Source organism: Xenopus tropicalis, chromosome 8 (genome assembly GCF_000004195.4).
Source record: "Xenopus tropicalis strain Nigerian chromosome 8, UCB_Xtro_10.0, whole genome shotgun sequence".
Taxonomy (NCBI): domain Eukaryota; kingdom Metazoa; phylum Chordata; class Amphibia; order Anura; family Pipidae; genus Xenopus; species Xenopus tropicalis.
In genome coordinates this window covers 39,616,374-39,638,549 of record NC_030684.2, presented here as the reverse complement: position 1 = coordinate 39,638,549, position 22,176 = coordinate 39,616,374, and the positions used below count along the sequence as shown (strand labels likewise).

Genomic DNA, 22,176 nt, shown 5'->3' with positions numbered 1-22,176 from the left:
TCCTCTTGGGCTCTGTGTATGTGAGCGTGCTGTGTCATATCTGTAACAGTATGTGGCATCTAGGGAATATATGTAGCAGCTGCAAGGAACTTACAGGTTTAGCCAAGGCTGGTGTTCTCGAAAAGTTAACCCCTGCTTGCAACTTGGCAAGAAAGGTACTATCTACATTTAAGAGAGGGAATTTTGACCTTTTTATGTAAGGAAAGCGCTATAGGAAAATAATAAGGGCAATAAGGTTTTTTGGCAGTAGTTTTGTAGCTACTGCTGTATCAGGGCAAATTGAGAAATGAAAAAGGACATGCTAGCAATACACCAGCTTTAGGTCTCTTCTGCCTGATTTGTTATTAAAGAAATGTAAACAGACAGACTGACCAGTCTTCAATTAAACATAGCACAGTGGAAGTTGTAACCCAGGGCTTTATAACTGGTAGGTTTTTATAGTACAATGGCTGCTATTATCAGTGCCAGTATAGAAGTACAGTTGGCACTGATGGTTCTCAGAGTTCTCTGGGCAGTGAGCAAATGTCTCCCATTTGGCATCAGTGGAAGAAAGAGTCAAAGGGAAAGCAGAACTTGTAGGGCTGCTATTGTCCAGCCAAGACCCCGTTACTGTTAGGAAGTCCCATTCTTTACTGGTAACTTTGAGCTATCCATTTCATCTGTAAACTTATTAGGAAATAGGCCCTGCAGGAGGTTGAAATGAGCACATGGGTTAGGCTACTGCTGGACCCGCCAGGTCTAAGGGTTCATGAGCAAGAGGCAACTGTGCTGGAGTCAGGTCCTGTAATTTAACTCTACCAAACCCTATCCGGTGGCATAACTGCCCCATGCTGGGCACCCCTAGCAAAAACTCTGTGGAGGGTCCTGGCATGCCCAGAAACAGCAACCTGACACCCGCCCTACTATATTTACATAGAATAATGGCTGGGCAGTGGGGAAATATAGAGCAAGCAAACCCCAAAGTCTTGCCCCCCCCCCCCCCCCCCGGTCCCCCTGTCTCTTAGGCCTCCCCAGTGGGATCTACTTCCTCTATAGCAATGCTACTGTACAATTAGGCCCTTCCAAATGGGGACTGCAGCACCATACATGTTTTAAGTGTCAATTACAATTTACTGGGCTCCTGAATACCCCCCCCCCCCCCCCAGGGTCAAAGGGTCTGCTTGCTCTTTTGTTAGGCCCTGGTGTGGGTCCTTATACAGCCTGAAATGGGACAGTAATACCCCATAGCCAGGCAATCTGTGGATTCTGGCAAATGCCATAGGGGCTGTTGTGTTCCTGTTTGTTTACTTCAAAAAGGTTGCCACCTTTGTCAGTAAAAGGGAGCTGCTTACTGTTTCTATGGGTTTCTACATCCACAGCTATGGGTTATACATACATCTCATCCCTGTGGGGAGTGGCTTGAAGCCCTGGATCCACTAGTACAGCTGTAATGGTGGGATTATCTACATTAGCTGCCCCTTCCTTTGCAGAGAAGATTCCGAACATGAACATGAAATGCTAATATGGATGAAGACTTTTAGTTTGGGAGAGGGAGCAATTTCCTGTCAAATTCTCTGTGCTTCCTGTAACAGAAGAGTATGCTGGGGGGGCTGCAAATCTGGCATTCCTTCTTTACTGGATATTTCTGATATGTAAAAGTGCTCTGTATTTATATAGTGACTGTACCATTCTAGTTCTGCTTGGCTCTAACGCTCTCCCCCTGCTGATATATTGCCATGGGGACAGTATGTGCTTATATGCCCATTATTTCTGTTCTCACAGTGCCATTACTATATTTAGTATGTACTGTTCACAGCACACCTTTACCTACTACTCACTTTGCCAGATGGAGCAGTACATTCAGTAACTCCGCAGGCATTATTTTATGGATATACCCAGTGACCCAGAGCTGTCTCCAAGGACACACAATGAGTCCTGCTTAGCAGAAGATATACATGGGGAGTTCAGTAATGTACAATGGCGTAATATACCACCAAATCAACCCTTGCAGCCCAGACAAAATAGCCTGTTGGTACGGCCTGGTTGCTTTTTGCTCTTTGTTCAGTATTGGAGGTGTTGGGACTGAGTGTCAGTACAATAGATAAAGTATGGCAAGTAGGAAAACCCTAGTTTAAATAAGTAACGGAACTCCGCAAATTCCAATTTCATCATCACTAAAGATGGCCCTGTATACACCCCAACTGGGATCAATACTACACACACACTTAGTAGCAAAGTTATTATTACTCTTTTGACCACTCCAAGGGGTATATTTATCAAAGACTGAAGTTAGAGCTCGCCACAGTCTTCTAGAGTGAAATTCCTCTACTCTCTATTTATTTCTATGATTTTTTTAAAAGCATATTGATCAAAATGGGAACTTTTACTTTCACCCATTGATAAATACTTGATACCATTGATACCACAGAAATTAATAGAAGGTGGAGTAATTTCACTCTAGTGGAGTGTGACGAGCTCTAACTTCACACTTTGATAAATACACCCACAAGTGTTCAGTAAAAACAATAAATGTCAGCTGACAAGCCAGGAGGATACTCAAAGTTGTAATTCCCAAACATTGTGCTGGCTGTTTGTGTGTTTGCCATCCCTATAAAAGTACTTTGCATTTATGCTACTTTTCAACCAATTATTTACAATCTAGAACCATTAGTAGTTCCTCAGACTCAGCGTAAAGATCTTGTTGAGTACATACAGGCCTGGACTGGAATTTAAAACAGGCCCTGGCATTTCAAGTACACAGAGGCTCAAACAGCCCAATATAGGCCCACTAAATAGTGACTGTCTGTGGCATCTTACAGCAACCCCTTTGGCATTTGCCAGAATCCACAGATTGCCAGTCCGGGCCTGAGTACATGAGTTCCAGCCTTGTAAGCTGTGCCGCTATGAATATATATGTGGCATTTACTGACATTTAGTAATTGTTTCTTACATGCAAACAGTATACTTGGTGACCTGTGGTACTTCTACTAGAGTGGAACTGTAATTCTCACAGCTCCTGACAGCCCAAGAGTTGTAGTTTAGCAATAATTGAAGTTTCACCCATGTCTATGCCTGAAAGTTTAGTTTCCGAGTAGTACTAGGCAGGCTCACTCAGAGAGTGATCTCCTCCTTGCACTGAAAGTAGCACTGGCTGATACATATTTGCACCTTTAGCTGTAACATTATTCACCCAGCTTCTCTATAGCACCATCTGTGCATTGCAGTTGCACCCCACAATTCCACATTGCTATTGCTTACCAGACAAGGTGAGCACAGACATAATGCTGGCTCTGCCATGTACATGCATACAGCACAATACTTTATTTTGTTTCACAGCACGTAGGCAGAATGGTATTGCTTTATATGAGGTATGGGGGAGACAAAATGCATGCCATACAGTATTCTGGTTCCTGTATCTTTCTGCAGTCAGTACTTGCATGCCACCTGTCTCTTTAACTAATGCATTCCCAAGAGGGTAACAGCGAATCCATGAAGCATGACCCCCTCACTGCATCCAGGTGGGGGTTACAGGGTGAGGATGGAGCAAAATGGAGCCCTGTACCTGTTGCCGGCTGCATTCTGTGATGCTTCTTGCTTCTCTGTTTGTGCGGTGAGTTCCCCATCATTCTGCAGCAGGAGCTTGTCCTCCCTCTCTGTCTCTGTCTCCTTCCCTCCTTTCTGCGCTCCCTCGCTCCCCCCTCCAGGTATTTACATCACCTCTGCCTGTCTGCAGGCTTCAACATTTCTCCCTCCCTTCCTCACTTTCCTCTGTCTCGCTCTTTCCTTACCCTCTTATCTGTTCTTTTTGGAACCTATGTGTCACTCGCGTTCCTTGTTTTTCCTTCTATTTTTAGCCCCCCAGTAACCTTGCTTTCCTTCGCTCTCTCATTTTTGCCCCTCGTTCTCTCGTTCCTCTCTTTATTTTAAAATCTTCTTCGTTCCTCTGCTCCCTTTTCTCTCAGCCTGCTTTCCTTACCTTCCCAACTCACCTTCTTTCTATCCCTCCTCTATCTGTCTCTCACTCCTCCCTTATTCTCCCTGGCTATCCCTCTCTGCCTGTTCTGGCCTTGCTATGCTGAGAGCAGCCAGTCAGCAGTGGTCCAGCCGCACTCCCCACCCCGTCTCTCTGGTCCCCTCTTATCTCTCTGCCTTATTCTGTTCACATCCGTCTCTTTGCTGACACCCCTCCTCACATCAGTACTGCATACAGCTCCCTCCCTCCTTCTCACTGCCTCTCAGCATCCCTGACTCCCACTCTGCCACCCCAGAAGCCAGCTAGCTCTGTGCATCCCCCCTTCCCCTGTATCCATCCTCGTATGCCTTCTGCCTCTCTCCCCCTTTTATGTGCTCAGCTCCTCTCACATGCCATCTCTAGGTCTCTTTTGTCACCCTGCCTGATTCCTTTCTACCCCCCTCTCTAATTTTCTTTCACGCCTGCCCCTTCTTTCACCTTCTCACTATCCAGAGGTAGAAGACTTTGCCGCAGGGATGTGCCTCAGAGATGCTGATGTGAGCACAGTTGCAGGATGCAGGCGAGTCCCTGCCTCTTTATTCCTTGCTATATTCTTACCCTCATTCTCTCTATTTCTCCTCCCATGGGAGCTTAAAGAGTCCATCTCTTGTAGGCAGCAAAGTGACCTAATGGCAGTGACATTTTTAACGGGTGATAGCGTGCCACAGCAAATCATCCTAACGCCAAGTGTCATGTTTAATTGACTGAAGGGACGGTTCCATACAGAAGAAGCCTGCCGCACGGAAAGTGATAGCCAATGTGTTTAGTCCCCTATAGGTGCAAAGTGACACAATGACAGGATGGCAATTAATTGCTTAAGAAATTAACCCCATGTGGGGATTAGCTTTATAACTAGTGTGGCACTGAATCTTTATCTGCCTTCTATATTAACTGCACAGTAAATCTCGGTGTTGTCGGCGTATAGTTGCCACCCTTGGGTGCAGTCAGTCCTTTAACACTGGCCTTTATTTGTAGATTAACAGCACAAAGCCAAAATGAACCAGGGCATATTCACTGTGCTTTCCTATGGTTACTAGCAGTGACATCTGTCAAATATTACTGATCAGAATAGTATTGCTAGCATTGGTACCACACACTGATCAGGGGGATATAGGTAAAATCCAGAGGAGGCCAAGATACTTTTAAATCTTTGTTTTTACATTTAAGTTCAGCCACCCCCCACCCTGCTAATATTGAGGTGCAACTCAAAGGGGATGCTGGGCGATGTAGTCAGTTTGCACCAATATGTTTTTGAATGCTAGACCATCAGAATATTTTATCAAGTACAATGAGTTAGTAGGTGAAAATAACCACTGTTTTGAATGCAGTTTGGTAAAAACTACTAATCAGTGAGTTCATGGCAAAAATGGGCAACTATTTGCTATCCAGATTACTGGGAAGGACCACTGGTTGCTATACTACTAATGTGTATTTCTCTAGCAGCCATATTAATGCATGCATATTTTGTGGTCAGGCTGCTAATGGAGCACCATTCCAAAACCACCACCTGTCTACGATTACTTGGTCCATCCCCATCATATAAAACGTATTGTTGGTTGCACACAGGAGTTATTTGCAGGTGATATTGTGATTGTAAATGAGTGTCTGTGAAAGGAGTTAGCTTGCCTAAGGATGGTGCCTCCAGAGGAGCAAAATGTTACTAGCAATAAAAATTTAATAAAATTCAAGTCTAATGTTCCCCTGTTCTAGGATCTGGAAGTGTTACGTGAAAATGACATACAATAATGTTGTGATTTCCATTCCAGCCATATTTTGTGGGATTCAGTTTTTATGTTCCCAGAGCTAATTTAATACAGTTGGAAGTAAGCCTGTAGTGTGCATAAGGCTCTACAGTATGCTGTGTTTTTTCCATTGGATTCTGTACAGATAACAGAATTATTTTTTTTTTTTTAAACAGGGTTAATGTTTAGGAGATGACTGCATCTCCTAAACATTAACCCTGTTTAGAAAAAAAAACTATTTTAGAAAAAGACATCCCATGTGGAATGTTAACTGGAGGGGTTTGCAACAGGGCATGGTTTGTGTATGTATGGACATGGCCAAAATGCAGTGCTATGATATTAGGAGAATTGTGTTTACTGTGGATACTATGCTTGTTCAAGAACTTATCCAAGCCCCTCTCATAGCATTAACAGAATCTGACATCACTAGGAAGGGCATTCCCCAGCCTCATTGCCCTTACCATAAGAAACCACCTACGCTGCTTCAAATGGAAGTTTTGTTCGTCTAATTTAAAGTGGTGACCACTGGTGTGATCGTTTTTATGGGAAAAAAGAACATCCCCTATCTGTCTATAATCTCCTATAATGTACGTGAGTAATCATGTCCCCTCGCAAGCGCCTCTTTTCCAGAGAAAACAAACCCAACCTCGACAATCTAACCTCATAGTTTCAATCTTCTATTCCCTTTACCAGTTTAGTTGCAGTCTCTGCACTCTCTCCAGCTCATTAATATCCTTCTTAAGGACTGGAGCCCAAACCTGCACTGCATGCTGCATACCTGGAACTGGTCCAATTGCCATTTCCCTCTGGGGGCAAATTAGAACTACCTTATTTCTTTGCCCCTTTCTTAGGATAGCTGTAAAACAGGTAAGATTTACTATGGTTGAACTTCACAAAGATACTGTATGCATTTACTATGATCCCTGCAAGGGTTGGATTAGTCTTGATAAAGTATTGTTTCTAATATGCAAGAATGGGACATGTAACAAGATCACACACAATATTAAATGAAACACAGGTGTGTTGTGTATATAAAGAGAGAAGCAAGTTCTTTTTCCCTTGTGCCATGTCAATGATTGCAGCCATTAATTATAAACAGTTTTTGCTGCACATTATAATATCTTACATCATTATGAGGCAAGATTTTTGTTCTAAACATTTGGTGATTCTAATGCAACAAGAGACAAATCTACATCAAGGACATTAGTGTGTTGGCTATGGCCCAAGGTGATTGTATGCCAGCTAGAGTACTATCAGGTTAGTATGTGTGAAATCTCTGCCACTGCCATTGAGGGAAAGAGAGACATTGTGCATAGTGCTGTATACAACAGACAGTAGGGGTGTCCTCCACATTGGCTTTTGGGCAACTGCGCTGCTAGGCTATTTCTAGGCCTGAGGAGGACAATATGAGTATGCTCCATGTTGTACGCGAGGATATATGAGCCAAGAAATAGGCAGAGTGGGAACTGATGAGTAACAATAACATGGCTGCCAGTCAATACTATTCTTCTATGACTTTTTAGAAGTGATATAGTAAATGTTCAGTTCACTGCAAATGTGCGTGTGATGCTTTCTTTTCACAGCAAAGGCCTAAAAAAACTTTATTCTAGGAATGCTATACCCACTATGTCTGACCCACTTACTTTTTTTACTAACATTTTTGCAGTTGCTTAGGTATATTATACAAGTTTTACCTTGCAGCCAGACCATTGCAAGAAATAGTCCTGCAGCTTTAAAAATATGTGTTATGTACAGTAACACAGCTTGATAAACAAGCCCCTTATTATAAGGGCTGTCCATAATAAAGCCACCAGATCTTGTTGCATGGTGCCTGGAGATAATGGGAGCTGGGTAGTAGGGTAGGAGGAGACCAAGTGACACCCATAGAATTTACAAAGCTGTTACTCTGAAATGTACTGTAGGCTTTTCCCCACTGACATTGATGAGAAGAGCTGCAGGAACTCAGCATTGTGTAATATGTTGGTGCATATTGGTAACTGTTGTGTGGTACATCAGAACAGATACTTTGTCATAAGACAAGGCTTGCCAGGAGAAGCAACACAGTGGTGACCTGTAGAGTTATCGTTACTGCTCAGCAGAACCAATCAAAAAGCTGTCTTTACCACAACTCTTACCAGTGGGGTATTTGGGCCCAGCCTTGGAGGCCCACTACCCCGAACCACTGCCCTAAAGCTGACACTGATATTGTTATACCAAACAAGGTTTTGTACAATATTCTGTGCATGTTTGGTGGATCGTCGAGATGATGAGGCGTCTGAGCAAAGGCATGCGTTCCTATTGTTTCTACCTCCATATCTGATGATTCAGCGGAGGGTACGAATGGTCTTTCCTGTGACTGTAACTGTAACGTCAGTCATCAGGGCTGGAAATAGGGGTAGGCAGAAGAGGCAGAAGGGTGCAACGATTGGGGGGCACCAGGCAGGAACCTCTCCTGCCTACCCGTAGTCTGCGATCCGTTTTGCTCAGTCCTCCCCTGTCAGTCATGGGGGTTTCCTATACGCAGGCCAAGAACCACCTAATCCCCTCTTTTCTGTCCTCTCCTGTACCCACACTAACACGCACAGTGTTCACCTGTGTGCAGGCTATGCATTTTTGTGTCTGCAAGCAATGGAGAGTACATGGACTGTTTCTTGACCTGTGCAGGACCAGACATGTCTATCCATAATTTAAATGTTACCTGTAGTTTCCTATTTTCTTATTATTAAGAGTATGTTAGATTTATAAAACTGAAGCATTACTAAAGACTGACATGTGGTGGGAAGATGGGGGAGCCTAGACCTGCAAGAAAATGTTAGTTAGGTTCATCAGTCATAATGCATTAGAGCTCAAAGGTCTTTTACCAGATTGTGATTTCTCTGGATTTATGGCAGGGCCAATGAATAAGACTGAATCTTCTTTTTGTATTCCCACATATCATATCTGTATCTAATGTACCTGCTATGCGTACGGCTTCCACCTGCAGTGGCAACTAAGTGGGATACAGCCTGCTGCAGTGCCTTGGGTCTGCTTCTCTTGGTGAATATAAAGTTGGCTAGTTAACTATACATATACCTATTAGTGCCACAACAGTCTCAAGGAAAAAGGTTTTATATCTCTTAGGGACCTCATAAATATGGATTCAGCAATCAGTACAGTGTGTATGTAAAAACCAATAAAATAAATAGATGTCAGGGGAATATAATTCAGTTCTGCAAAAAGCGTCATAGATTATTCATTTATTTACAGATTGAAACACTAGGTCCTTGCTTAATAGGTATATATGTTACACAAGTTCCATGAATATCCTGTAAATTATATTGTTATAAACTGTGTGTAGTGATGTAATTTCATTGAAACTTTTGCATTATAATACATAATGTACTTACTGTTGTAAAATATGAGAATATCAAGTCACCTTGAAGTTCTGTGACTTATATCAAAGCACTTGACCTTTAGCCTTATGCCTTTATATGGTCATATAACTGAGTGGCTTATAATATCCTTATATTTTAAAGTAGGGGGTTCCTTATTCACCATATTGCCCTACAGTGACAGTATAATACATTATTATTGTATCACATTAATGGCTACTGCCTATAATTCATCAGAGGCTTATAGAAGATTTATCAAAGAACAAATGGGGAATCCTGTGCAGATTATGTCAATCGCATTTACTTGCTTGTTACGATGTAGTAAATTGGAAGATGTGCAGAGGTGTTGTATACACAATTACACAATTATTGCTTTTAGGCAGTAAAGTCTGAATACAAAGCTCAGTGGAAAAGGTGTTGTTGTACCAAAATAGTCTGTACTTCTACTAGTAGTTTGAAGCAATTACATAGGAGTAAGGCACCTTATACACGTGCAAAACAAGAGTTTTCCCTTTTCTTGTTCCTCACCTTTGACAACCTAAATGTCAACCTAAATATATATATATAAATGCAGAGAGAGAGAGTTCTCTGCACAAAAACTCTGATTCTACTGTGTAAAGGTGGCCATAGCTCATCCTGTGGCCACACAGGGGCAGATTTAAGCTGCCAATTTGAGCAGGGCTGGATTTATGGTCAAGGCCACAAAGGCCTGGGCTTAGGGCGGCATACATTTAGGGGCGCAATGCCACCCAGGCGCAAGTAGAATTTGCTCACATACGGAGCACACAGGATGCACAAAAAACTTCAGCGCACCCTGTCCCAGCCCAATATCGCCCACCTTAGGTGGATATCAGGAAGGAACATTGTAAAAGGAAAATAAACCCTATTCATGAAAACAATATATTTTCCCTTTTTACTTAAAACTTTTCCCAGCATGTGTTTAGTAATTATAACTTTGCAATTTATATCATTATTTGCTTTGTGTAAAGTACCACGCAGTTCTAATAATTACCGAAAGACATGAAGTAAGAATAAAAAGTGAAATAACTGACTTGATTACAGTTAAGTGAGAAAAAGAAAACCAGGAAAATAAAATACAAATTCTCACCAATTGATACTCTTCTCTCGCTATAGTAATGATGCAGATAAGCTGTTAATCATCTACAGCATTTTCTTTAATGCTAATTTCTTTAACACAGGGACCTGAAGCCAGAGATCTGCGCAGGCATTTGTGCCGTATCCCCTTGATCTACTTAATATTAGCAGGCATTCTGTCCATTGAATCATTAGATCATATTTGGCTGCTGAGGATTTGTCCCGTACTATATCTAGATGTTAAATATGGCTACCCTTGGGTTCCAGCTGAGCCGAGAGCCACTAACACTTGACTTTGTAATAGAGATGCTTGAATGAAGTAAAACTTGCTAAATTTTAAGCTATATTGTTATAAATGATAGAATAATAAAACTTGTATATGTAGATATCAGAGTGGGCGTGAATCTTACATCCCAGGAGGATTATAGGAAAATAGATACAATAGTATAAAGTACTTGGATTTCCTTACTTTGTCATAGTCCACAATACAATAAAGAATATGATATATGAAGACATCATCTATGGTAGGTGGTATGCAACTATGGTTTCCTTAGTATGCTCAGTTCATTTTATTAAGACTTGAAGGGGATGTATATCATGCCTAAAGCTCATGCTTTTGCACCCCCTATGCCACTAATTCCAGTGGGAATCATCCCTGCTAGCATTATTTTATTTGTCTAATTGTCATCTAACAAAGGAAACCAAGAAAATAGAGCATGATTCTCATTGGAGGATACTTTTTCTTCACTTGGGTCCCTGAACCTGAAAGACTACAACTATAATTGTGCACTCTTGCTAGAAAAAATCTATCTCTATGGCTGCCTTACTACAGCTCCCCAGTGACTAGTCATTTGCTGGATGGCATAGCAATGGTAGCTGCAGTGCTGCTGCAATTATACTTGTCTTAACATGTGACCCATGTGTTTGCCTTATTTGGCTGCTACATCTGACTGCTGGCTCCATTCCATTTCCATTTCCATGCAATTTGGAACAGATACTGGCCAAGGCAGCATATAAATCTCCCAGGTACATGGCAAAAACCATGTGTGGCTAACTTGTACAGAGGAATCCAGAAGAAGGACTTAAACAACTGCTAACTGATTGCTGGAACAGGCAGTATTCATTTCCTTATTATTATAATGTGTATAATGCTAAAATAACAAGGAGGATGAAGTAGAAGGAGGGAGCCTTGATCATTCCAGAAATATGTAAGTGCCGGAAGGGAGCTGCCTTTGCTCAGGGAAAGAGTTGGCCAAAAATCAATGCTCTCTTGGACTTAGACCTACTCAGTAGAGTGGACCCAAGTGTCTTATTGCTGGCTTTGTTGGTGTTAAAATAGAGGTTCCTTTGAGCCTAAATGCATAAAATGAGTACAGTTTGTACCCAGCTACAAATGGCTGCAGGAGAATAAGATAGGAGAATGGTGAAGTGCCACAATGCAGGACCCTCTGATGACTAATGGGGAATGGTGATAGTAGAGAGGAGAGGAGCAAACAGAGAAAAACTGGGGGAAAATTGAAGGAAGGGTAGAGGGTAGGGATGAAGGCAAATGTTTTAGGCTTTCTTTACAAGGAGAAAAGTTGCACTGAGCATGGACATAAGTGCTATTTGTACCTATGTGGGGTTGCCTGCCCTCAGTCCCAGATCTCTGTACCTGGTCACACTTAGGTTTAGACATATATACGTGGCAGATCCGTTTGAATATGTACAAGTGCAACCCTTAAAGAGGCATTGTTAAAATAATAATATCTTACACAAGTTCTGCTTAGTGTATATGTACATTTATTGTAAATCGCTGCAGATTATGTTTATACTGAATGCTTATACTAAATATTGAGATAACCAATAGCTACAGCAAGCAATGGCACAACTACAGCCAGACTTTTCCCTGTAATAAATCTGGGATTTAAATAAAGGGCCAATCTAAGCTCTGGTCCTCCAACTCTGGCTTTGTTTTTCAAGATCCCAACAGAATTACAAGAGGTTTAAACACACATTTTAGAACTCTTGCCGTATAAAAGTTTATTTTTTCAGCGTTAAGTATTACATAAGTTTGGAATCTCCTACTGCAGTTCTGGGACCTGGACGTGATCCTCCAGTAGATTTTTATGGCCTGCAGCCTGCCAAATACCCCATAAACGCCTTCATATGGTATCATTGCAATACAGTCCATCCCTGGACCATGTGGTTAATTGGCTCCAATACATAAAACAGCACTGACTTGAGGGAATATGAAGCACAATGACATGAGTTGTAAATTAACAGACCTCAGTGTTCTGGTGCAAGCTCAGAGATCTTAATAATACACTGGTTTGTCCTGGTTTGTTTAGTCACTTAACAGATTTACTGGATTTTGTGTCTGGTTCTTGTAAGGCAGAAACATGCACCAATATAAATTGGTCAGTGGGGCACCTCTGAAAGATATGAGATTTTGTTTAAATCACTCAATGCTAGAAAGCTTTTTTATCATAATACAGTGAAAGCTAGTGTATCTTTTACATGCTGTATGGCCCACCATTTATGCACCATATACCGAAGTGCTAGCTTTGGGCAGCTCAGTCTGGGATGCCAGAGGCCCCCTAAAAACCTTAGTCTCTTTTTTCTTCACATACTACATTCTTCCATCTATTTAGCCCTGTACAGAAATTGAGACTAGTCATGAAATAGGCCAAATGGTTTGACACAGGAGGACCCACTGACATTTGGGCCCACCAGGAGTTTTCCTGGTATCCTGGTTGGCCAGTCTGACAATAAAATAATGAATAGGGGAACTGGCCGGAACCTTAAGACAAATAAGAATTGAGAGGCTTATTTCCTATCATTGATACACTAAAGTTACGTATGCATCTTTTAAATCTGGTTTGGTTGTAAGTGGGTCTCAAACCCAGATTATCTGGAAACTTCCAGATCTGTTCAGGGGTATTAGGGCACAGATATCTGGCAATTGGGAAATAATGCTTGTGGTGCAATGTGAGCTATTCTTCTGTGTCACCATCCCCTGTTCCTTAGTGAGCTATCAGCCATGCATGTGTTTTATTTTTCTGCACCCAGTGTTAGAAGTGAATGCCTTCAACTTCAGAAATGAGACAAAGAGCACAGGAGCTTGGATTATACAGTGCATTTGCCATTTAAATTATATTTTCCATTCTGACCAGAGGGAAAGCATGTTATAATAATTTTAAAATATATATGCCCTTGAATATATCTGTTTAAAGTAACTTTTTTTCTAAATGAAGGCTAACCCCATTTATGATAAATATGTTAGGATAAGGAAAGCAAGATTGCTGAGGTTATACACAGTGAGCACTGAAGTGGGTGGCATTGAAGAATGTGCTCTCAGTGCGTGCCATGGTTTTAGCCTAAAGAGCTGTTCCAGTTGTGGCCCCATGCAGGGAGGATGACCTGTGAACAAAGCCACCAAGGTGGAGAAGCTGTACAGATGCTGAGGCCATGCCCGTATAAACATGGTTATGGATTAGCAGCCTCTCCCCGCCTGGTGCACATCTACACATTACATATTTTAGGACACGATATAAGTTAAAAACATGCTAGTATATGAAAGTTAATATAAAGTCTGAAGCCATGCAAATTTGTCTTCATGTTTATTTGCCAGTACACATGCCATATATAATTGTGGCTCTCATCTATAATATCATATATTCTTGAAATAATGATATTAGCATAAAGCAAAAGCAATAAACCACTTCCATTTATTTCAATATATCTAATAAGATCCATGTGTATTCCCAAGAATTTCAGTGTGCTGCAGTTTGTCTAGACACATTGTCGAGACCTGCAAGGGTCTAATTGAGAAGGCCCTCACCAGATCAGGAGACCTTGACCTACAACCTACATATTAACCCACACAGACCTGCTTCCAGGCAGCTGCTTTATCTGCAACCTGACTAGCTACTCACTAGCCACCATAACAGTGACATCATCATTAATCCAGAAGCTGAATCATCCAAGGGAAGAGGTAGGTGGGAAGTGAGTCACAGAAGCTTACTGTGAGACAACCTAACTTGTGACCTGCACCCATACACACGTAACTATGAGATCCACAATCAGATCCACAATCAGATTAAGAACAATCCTGTACCTACTGTAACCAGTGGCGGACTGGAACCCCAGGGGCCTACCAGAAAACCTTAGTTTATGGGTCCACTGTCCTTTCCTCACTCAAAATCTTTATTCTCCTATTATTTTTACTTACATGCCAGTATCTAGCCTTCCATCTATTTTTTCTCTTTGTTCCCATTGAGAAATAGGGAATGACCATGAAGTAGGCCAAATGGTTAGGAGCAGAAGGGCCCACTGACACCTGGGCCCACCGGGAGTTTTCCTGGTATCCTGGTAGGCCAGTCCGACACTGACTGTAACTAATATCCCTCTTTGTGCACCCTAGAAAGGGTAGCACTGCCAGCAGGTCTGGACTGGGATTTAATAGAGGCCCAAAAAGCCCCCCACAAGCCCACTAAATAGTGACTATGGCATCTTACAGCAGTCCCTCTGGCATTGGCCAGAACCCACAGATTGCCACTCCTGACCGGAATGCCGGTGCAAACTGATTTTCCAAGCTTCAGTACCAAGTCTTGGCACAAATAAGCCTTACAATCCCCCTCTGACCCCAAAGTATCTGATCAAAGGTTTATGCACAATACTTTTAATATAGTGGTGAAAATATAACTTCTCACATTGCTCCTTGTTATGAAGAACCATTTATTTGCTCTGATTTTGTATTAATAGAAAATATACATACAATTAATAATCCTAACTTAGACTGTAATTTATATGGATCCAGAGGATAAAGAGGAGGCCAAAGGGGCATTAAACAACAAACAGAAAAATACATTTCTTTTTGAGATCTTCCCTGGTTTTAAACATTAGACTTCTTCCTGGATCAATAAACACAGACACATTCAGCAGCTGAAACCTCAGATTTAGTTTTAAAAATATTTCTACAAGATCAACTGTTATCACCTTCACAAGCAAGAAATAACTCCAATAACCTTGTGGTAAAAAAGTCCTTCCTTTGCTGATGCTTTAATCTCCTCCCAATTTCAAATGGATTACCATTGCTCGTTCATCAGTCAAAAAATGAAAAGTTCTATTTAGAGATCCCTGTCATGTTCTTCAGTGTAAAAATACTCAATAATATCTTCTCAATGCTTTGTTTTCTGAACTGTCTTATTTGTAGATTGTAAGCTCCTTTGGACAGGGCTCTCTTCACCTCTTGTATCGGTTATTGATTGCTTTATATGTTACTCTGTATGTCCAATGTATGTAACCCACTTATTGTACAGCGCTGCGGGATATGTTGGCGCTTTATAAATAAATGTTTATAATAATAATTATGTATTTATTATATACTGGAGTCCAAATGTGAGCCCTGTAATTATAGCGAGGGATATCCTGCACTTTTTTAAAAGATAAATTATATCTTTATACCTTGCATCTATATTTCTGCCTATATGATACAGCTATTAGCTTTGCCAAATGCAGCTTGGCATAAAACCCAGGTGCTTAGTCTTTTGTTGACTGATATTCCTCTTAAGTCATTCTTCACAATACGTATTTAGCTCCCAAATAATATATTTTTCTAATATTACTAGATGACCAACTGTGTTATGGGAAATGGGGCAACAAACTTATTTTCCTAGGTACCCAAAACTCTTAACCCATCCACTGAAAACCAAGGCATTTTTTCTAAGCAATTAATATAATTTTTTTTGTTTTCATTCCAAGATATTAGCAAAAATATGTACCGCAAATGCAAAGAATCCAAAACGGGTCATTTTGAAAACACACTGCACTGGGCACAAGTGCAAGAGCACTAAGGGGTGCAAGAGGGTGCCCCTAATGCTCATCTACAGAGTGACCAGGGGGTGCTGCATTTCTCAAGGAACACAGAGCAGTGCCAGGGGGCACATCCTAGCCTTATCCTTACTGTCTGCCTTAGAGCTTGGCCTGTACCCCCTGCTGCTCCATACTTGGCACATCTAAATGAGGAGGGGGGAAACCGGTGTCAATTCTTCTATGTGCAGGCCAATGGGCATAGTGCAAAAAACATGGCAGTTTGCACCCATGCTTTGCACCTTTCACCCTGCCCTTCTCATAATAAATTACCCCTTTAGTATTTTGCTATTATTTGCAATACGGGGTTGAAATGTTAGCCTACTCCATTCTCTATTAAGAAATAACCAAAATGTGCTGAGCATTTAGGTGTATAATGCACTTACGTGGTTTTTTCACATCTACATTCAGAGCCCCAAGGCACAATGGGACTATTTTAACTCTTTACCGGATTGACATTTTCACAGGAATTACATTTTTGCATGACTTTCCCCTCCATATGGATGGACTCTCCCTGTCAGTGAGGCTTTGGGTGGACACTAACAGATGTAGGAAGCTGGAAAACATCTGTCAAACTATAGCAAAAACAAATTGTCTTTCCTGCAGTTTAGCAACAACAGCTGGGTGGGTCTGAGACAGTCACAGAGGGGGGAAAAATAAGTGATTATGATCTGATTTTTATGGGCTCAAGAGCAACTGACATATCAGTTTGCAGCCATGGGATTTCTGATTGTTTTTGCATTAAAGGGCAACTAACATGTGTAACAATTAACAGCATGTTCCAAATGCTTTTCTAATACTCAGCAGCCTGTTGTGTTTGGGTTCCTTGTGCTATAATACAGTGATATACAATTTCTCCTGACTGCCGGTTAGTGCACAAAATGGTATAACTATACAGGCAGTTAGCCTCAATAACTATCATAGCAACTTTCCTTTCACTTCCCTTCATTCAAATGTATTCCAAGCCCTAGAAGAAACACCCCATCCTTGGATGCAGCAAATCTCCTGATGAAGGGTTGTTCCCCTAAAGCTTGAATTACACCTCTATATATATTTGATTGGGCCAAGGCTGGTTTGAGGACTGTCCACTGAAAAGGGGCCCGTGAGGGAAAATAAACATTATGAAAATGATATTTTAAGTATATACATCTGGGTTGTTTGACCTTGAGCCCCTCAAGCTGCTGTTGGAGTAAAACTTGCAGAACCCACCTGCAGCCAAAAATGTGTAAGGTTCTGGGAGTTGTAGTGCAACAGTGAAAGGGTCATCATTTGGACATCCCTGATTCACATCAGAAAAGGGATGCAGTCTTTCCGCCTCCCAGAACCCTCTTTTCTCAACTCTGTCTATAGAATGTGCAACTTATATGCTGTGTGGACTTACAACTCAGCACATTGACCCATAGCAACCAATCAAAAATTAGTACAGATCAATTTAGTTTAGTTAGACTAGTGAAAGTACATATCTGATTGGCTGGTGTGGGTAACTGCACTGGCACAAAGTTAACCTAATGTTTCTATATCATTTCTACAGATACACTACCCTTTCTAACAGCACCACCCTAACTGCTGCCTGTCTCACCACAATTCCCTGCAAGTTGCTTTATATGTCCCATTGTAGAACAGTACTATTTCTGCATAAAATGCCCCACATTATATATATATATATATATGTTGTGCACAACGTGGTGCTGTACATACCCCAGACTGGCCTTGTGGGTGTGAATTCTGCAGAGTACCAGTGGTAGAAGGGAAGTACGAACCCACAACATCTGTTTAGCCCGACTCACGCGGTGTGCTTAAGATCGTGTATTTTGTGCCTCTGGAGAGGGAGGAGGAACACAAACGTCTGGCTATGAGCACACAAGTCTCCCTCCCTTCTTCTTTCCCCAAACTCAATCCAGATTCTCCCCCCACCACTGCCCAGACGGCCCCCCTCTCTTCTACTAAAATTCAGCAGTTAAATCACTTTTTTTTTTTTTTTTACCAACAATAGGGGAATAAAACATATATATGTGCAGATGTTTGAATCTAATATACGCTTTCCAAAAATAATTTTACTGTGAGATATAAAACTGGGATATTTGGAGCCTGTTCACCAGCAGATTGTGGAATTTAGAGGCAGGGGGAATTATAATGCAGAAACTTCCATTCTCTGGTATTTATTGCTCCCTTATACTTATTTCTTCAGATCCCATCCCCTTCCATTATATCTTTAGCTTTCCCCTGCTAACTCTTATTTTGTCCCTGTTATATCCATACTAATATACAAGTACAGATATGGAATCTATTATTCAAAATGCTTAGGACCTGTGGTTTTCTGGATAAGGGTCTTTTCCATAATTCATATCTCCATCCATATCTTGTCTACAAAACTAATCAAACATCAAAGGGGATAACTGTACATCTATGTTGTGGTTACAGGGATTGGAGTAAGGGTCTCCATACAGCCGATTAAGCCAAGTCAGCAGCTTATCTGCCCATGCATGGGGCCCTCTGCTTTACAGTTATTTGATCAAAAATCGCCCAGATGTAGATCGTCAGATTGAAAAATCTCACCAGGAATGCGGTCCTTACCCCGATGGCCTGCATACCTTCTTTGCAATCTAGTATTTGGGAAAATCCCCTTGTCAACCTTGCCAAACAAGTAGATCTTTACATATATGGCCCACACTAACATGGGAACCAATAAAACAATATGACCCAAGAGCTTACGATTTAGATTAAGCCTCTAACTGGTTAGAAACTAGCAGCTAGACCAGTAACAGCCAGTGGATACTCCTGATATATCAGGAGCAGCAAAGGGTATGACAACAAAGGCTGTGAGTGGGGATCGGCAAGGCAAGGTATAGTAGAGATCAGCAAAGGGTTTTGTAAAACAAGTGAATAATAAGGATGAAGCCAAACAAAGCTAGTGCTGGAGGTGGGAGCTACAAAACAATAACTGTGCTGGGGGACCCTAGGATGGTGAACATTCTAATACTTCCAAGACACAACCTCCAGCTATTGTTGAACAAAATCTTCCAAGCATTCCATCAACCTTTGTAGTTCATACAACTCTTACTAAATCAGTGCAACATGTCACTGTGTTTTTATGCCAGCAACGCAACTTTATTTCTTAGAATTCTAGCCTAATTGCATATGCTGCAAAATGTGTACAAGTTGCAATTTGTTCCCTTCTGCGTCACTCCTGGTGCACCACTTGTGCCTGTTTCATTCCTGGTGCACCACTTGTGCCTGTTTCATTCCTGGTGCACCACTTGTGCCTGTTTCATTCCTGGTGCACCACTTGTGCCTGTTCCATTCCTGGTGCACCACTTGTGCCTGTTCCATTCCTGGTGCACCACTTGTGCCCGTTCCATTCCTGGTGCACCACTTGTGTCTTTTTCATTCCTGGTGCACCACTTGTGCCTGTTCCTGGTGCACCACTTGTGCCTGTTCCTGGTGCACCACTTGTGCCTGTTCCTGGTGCACCACTTGTGCCTGTTCCTGGTGCACCACTTGTGCCTGTTTCATTCCTGGTGCACCACTTGTGCCTGTTTCATTCCTGGTGCACCACTTGTGCCTGTTTCATTCCTGGTGCACCACTTGTGCCCGTTTCATTCCTGGTGCACCAACCATACCTGTTTCATTCCTGGTGCACCACTTGTGCCCGTTTCATTCCTGGTGCACCAACCATACCTGTTTCATTCCTGGTGCACCACTTGTGCCTGTTCCACTCCTGGTGCACCACTTGTGCCTGTTCCTGGTGCACCACTTGTGCCCGTTTCATTCCTGGTGCACCAACCATACCTGTTTCATTCCTGGTGCACCACTTGTGCCTGTTCCACTCCTGGTGCACCACTTGTGCCTGTTCCTGGTGCACCACTTGTGCCTGTTCCATTCCTGGTGCACCACTTGTGCCTGTTCCATTCCTGGTGCACCACTTGCGCCTGTTTCATTCCTGATATCCTTGTGGGACCTACAATGCATTTCCAGGAAGTCACTTTCATACAACTGGTGTCTGCCAACTATTTCATGTACAGAACATCCTCCCATTTGTTATTTTGGGGGCTTTATCCTACAGTTTCAGTCTGAATGTTAGTCTTAGGTTGTTGCATTTAAATATATGATCAATATCCAAACGTTCGTCGGAAGAAGACTAAAATCTGAACGTGTATGGCCAGCTTTAAGATGGGGCAACGTTTCATATGATTATATCGGTGCATGAATGGCCAGTTTAAGTGGGACTCACTCAGCTTTAATGACTTGAAGTAAGAATAATCTAATCTAATGATCTAATGATCAGCCTAGCTCTAGGTTACTAAAGTCTCTCCCTCCCTACAGGGCTGTGCCCAAATCACATTCTCTTCTCTTTTTGTTTCTTCCAACTTTTCCTGTATCTATAAGATTGGCACGCCTAACTTTAACAAGAAACGGACTGTCCACCTCTTGTATCAGTCTGGATTTTGCCTAGATATGACCACTAGGTGTGTTGGTTCAGTTGACAGATATGATTGCAACATTTAACCAATTTACAGAATCATAGGTTTTAGTTATATGACTATTTTCTGCAAAAACAAAACACGTGTTGGTATTATTTACAATCCCTTTGATTCTGTGTTTTTTGGGTGAGTGCTTAACTGCAGTGCCACACACTCCTGATATATAGTATACAGTTCTGTAGTATCCAGTCTTATATTTTCTATATATTAGCTTACAAGGAAAGAAAGTTACATTGTCTGGGGTTAAAAAAAATGAACCTGGCCCCATAGAGTTGTATATGGTAAACCCCATTGCCTATGGCAGGTTGCTGGTTCCCTGGTACCTCCTGCCTGGTCTCACAGTGTGTGGTCCCCCCATCTATTTACATAGTACTGCATTAACCCCCCCATCCCCACCTTCCCCTCGCTCCTGTTATGCGATATAACTGCTCACTACAGGGGTGATACAGTAACTGCTGAGAGAACATTTCAGTTCTCCAGTTACAGTGTTATTCTTTAGCAAAGGATCTAAAACGTAGTTCATAGCATGACTGGGAGGCCCGGGAATTAAGAGATAAATCCAGATCAACGCCCTGCTTTGTTATGTAAGGTTTAGCCCCAGAATTATCTCATCACTTGTGCATTTCTTATTTAACTAAATTCTCTCTCTCTGTGTACATGGAGCCAGCAACAAGGCTCCTCCTATTATTTCATACATAAGTAAACTGTGCAATTGCTTAGGGTCCCAATTCTCTTAAAGCCCCTTAGGTTTCCAATGTTTGTTTGTCACATAAATCACATTATTCATTATCCACACCTTGTGTCTCAACCTTTTCTCCTTGTAGATTGTAAGCTCTTTTGGGCAGGGCCCTCTTCACCTCTAGTATCAGTTATTGATTGCTTTATATGTTACTCTGTATGTCCAATATATGAAACCCACTTATTGTACAGCGCTGCCGAATATGTTGGCGCTTTATAAATAAATGTTAATAATAATAATAATAATTATCAGCTGCATTTGAAGACTAGCTGTATTGCTTAGTTTCTCCATAGTTTCTCCATAGTTCCATGTTAGCATAAATACTGTATGGACCCTTAGGGGCACGTAAATAAATACTGTATGTGTAAAAGATGCTGTAAAAGAAATGGTGCATTTGTAAAGTTTAATTGCTATCTTGTACTTACAGTGTGCATAACAGTACAGGTATCCCTTCCATACGGTCTCACGTGGGATCCTCTAGACTAGAGAACTGGCAGTTCATGCAAAGACTTATGGGGCATTAGGCAGCACTGCAAATGGTGAAGACTATAAAGGGCCACAACAGACCTGCCCACCGGGTTTTTCCCCTAGTACTCCAGTGGGCTAGTCTAAACTATAATGAACTACAATATATCCCACATCCCATCTGTGTTTAATGCTCTCATTTCCAATAGTCAGGCGTCACAGCATAAGAGACAATTCATTTTATTATTACATTTTGGGACTTTCCATTGAAATTTGGGGCACTTTGTATTCTATTCCTCTTTTTTACCTTATAGAGGGCTGAAAGAATATTCCCTCTAAATACATTTATATAAAGCAACTGGCTGCTTGGGTTTTTTTAATCAGTGGTAGAATTAACAGATTTTGGGGGGCACTATAGTAGCTGACATGGTATTTGTAG

At 41.6% G+C, this 22,176-nt stretch overlaps 1 protein-coding gene across 4 annotated transcripts in view; it reads right to left on the bottom strand.

Annotated features, from left to right (window-relative positions):
- The window catches only part of nhsl2 (NHS like 2), a 105,320-nt gene that overhangs the window by 68,203 nt on the left and 14,941 nt on the right, over positions 1-22,176 (bottom strand). For 2 of the 4 annotated variants that reach the window (XM_031891004.1, XM_031891005.1), the window contains exon 1: positions 3,542-4,462. The exons of the other annotated variants lie outside the window; for them this stretch is intronic. In XM_031891004.1, the coding sequence (XP_031746864.1) occupies positions 3,542-3,605 (64 nt within the window). In that variant the 5' untranslated portion in view covers positions 3,606-4,462. Of the gene's footprint in view, positions 1-3,541; positions 4,463-22,176 lie in introns of those variants that run through there. 4 annotated transcript variants of the gene reach the window in all.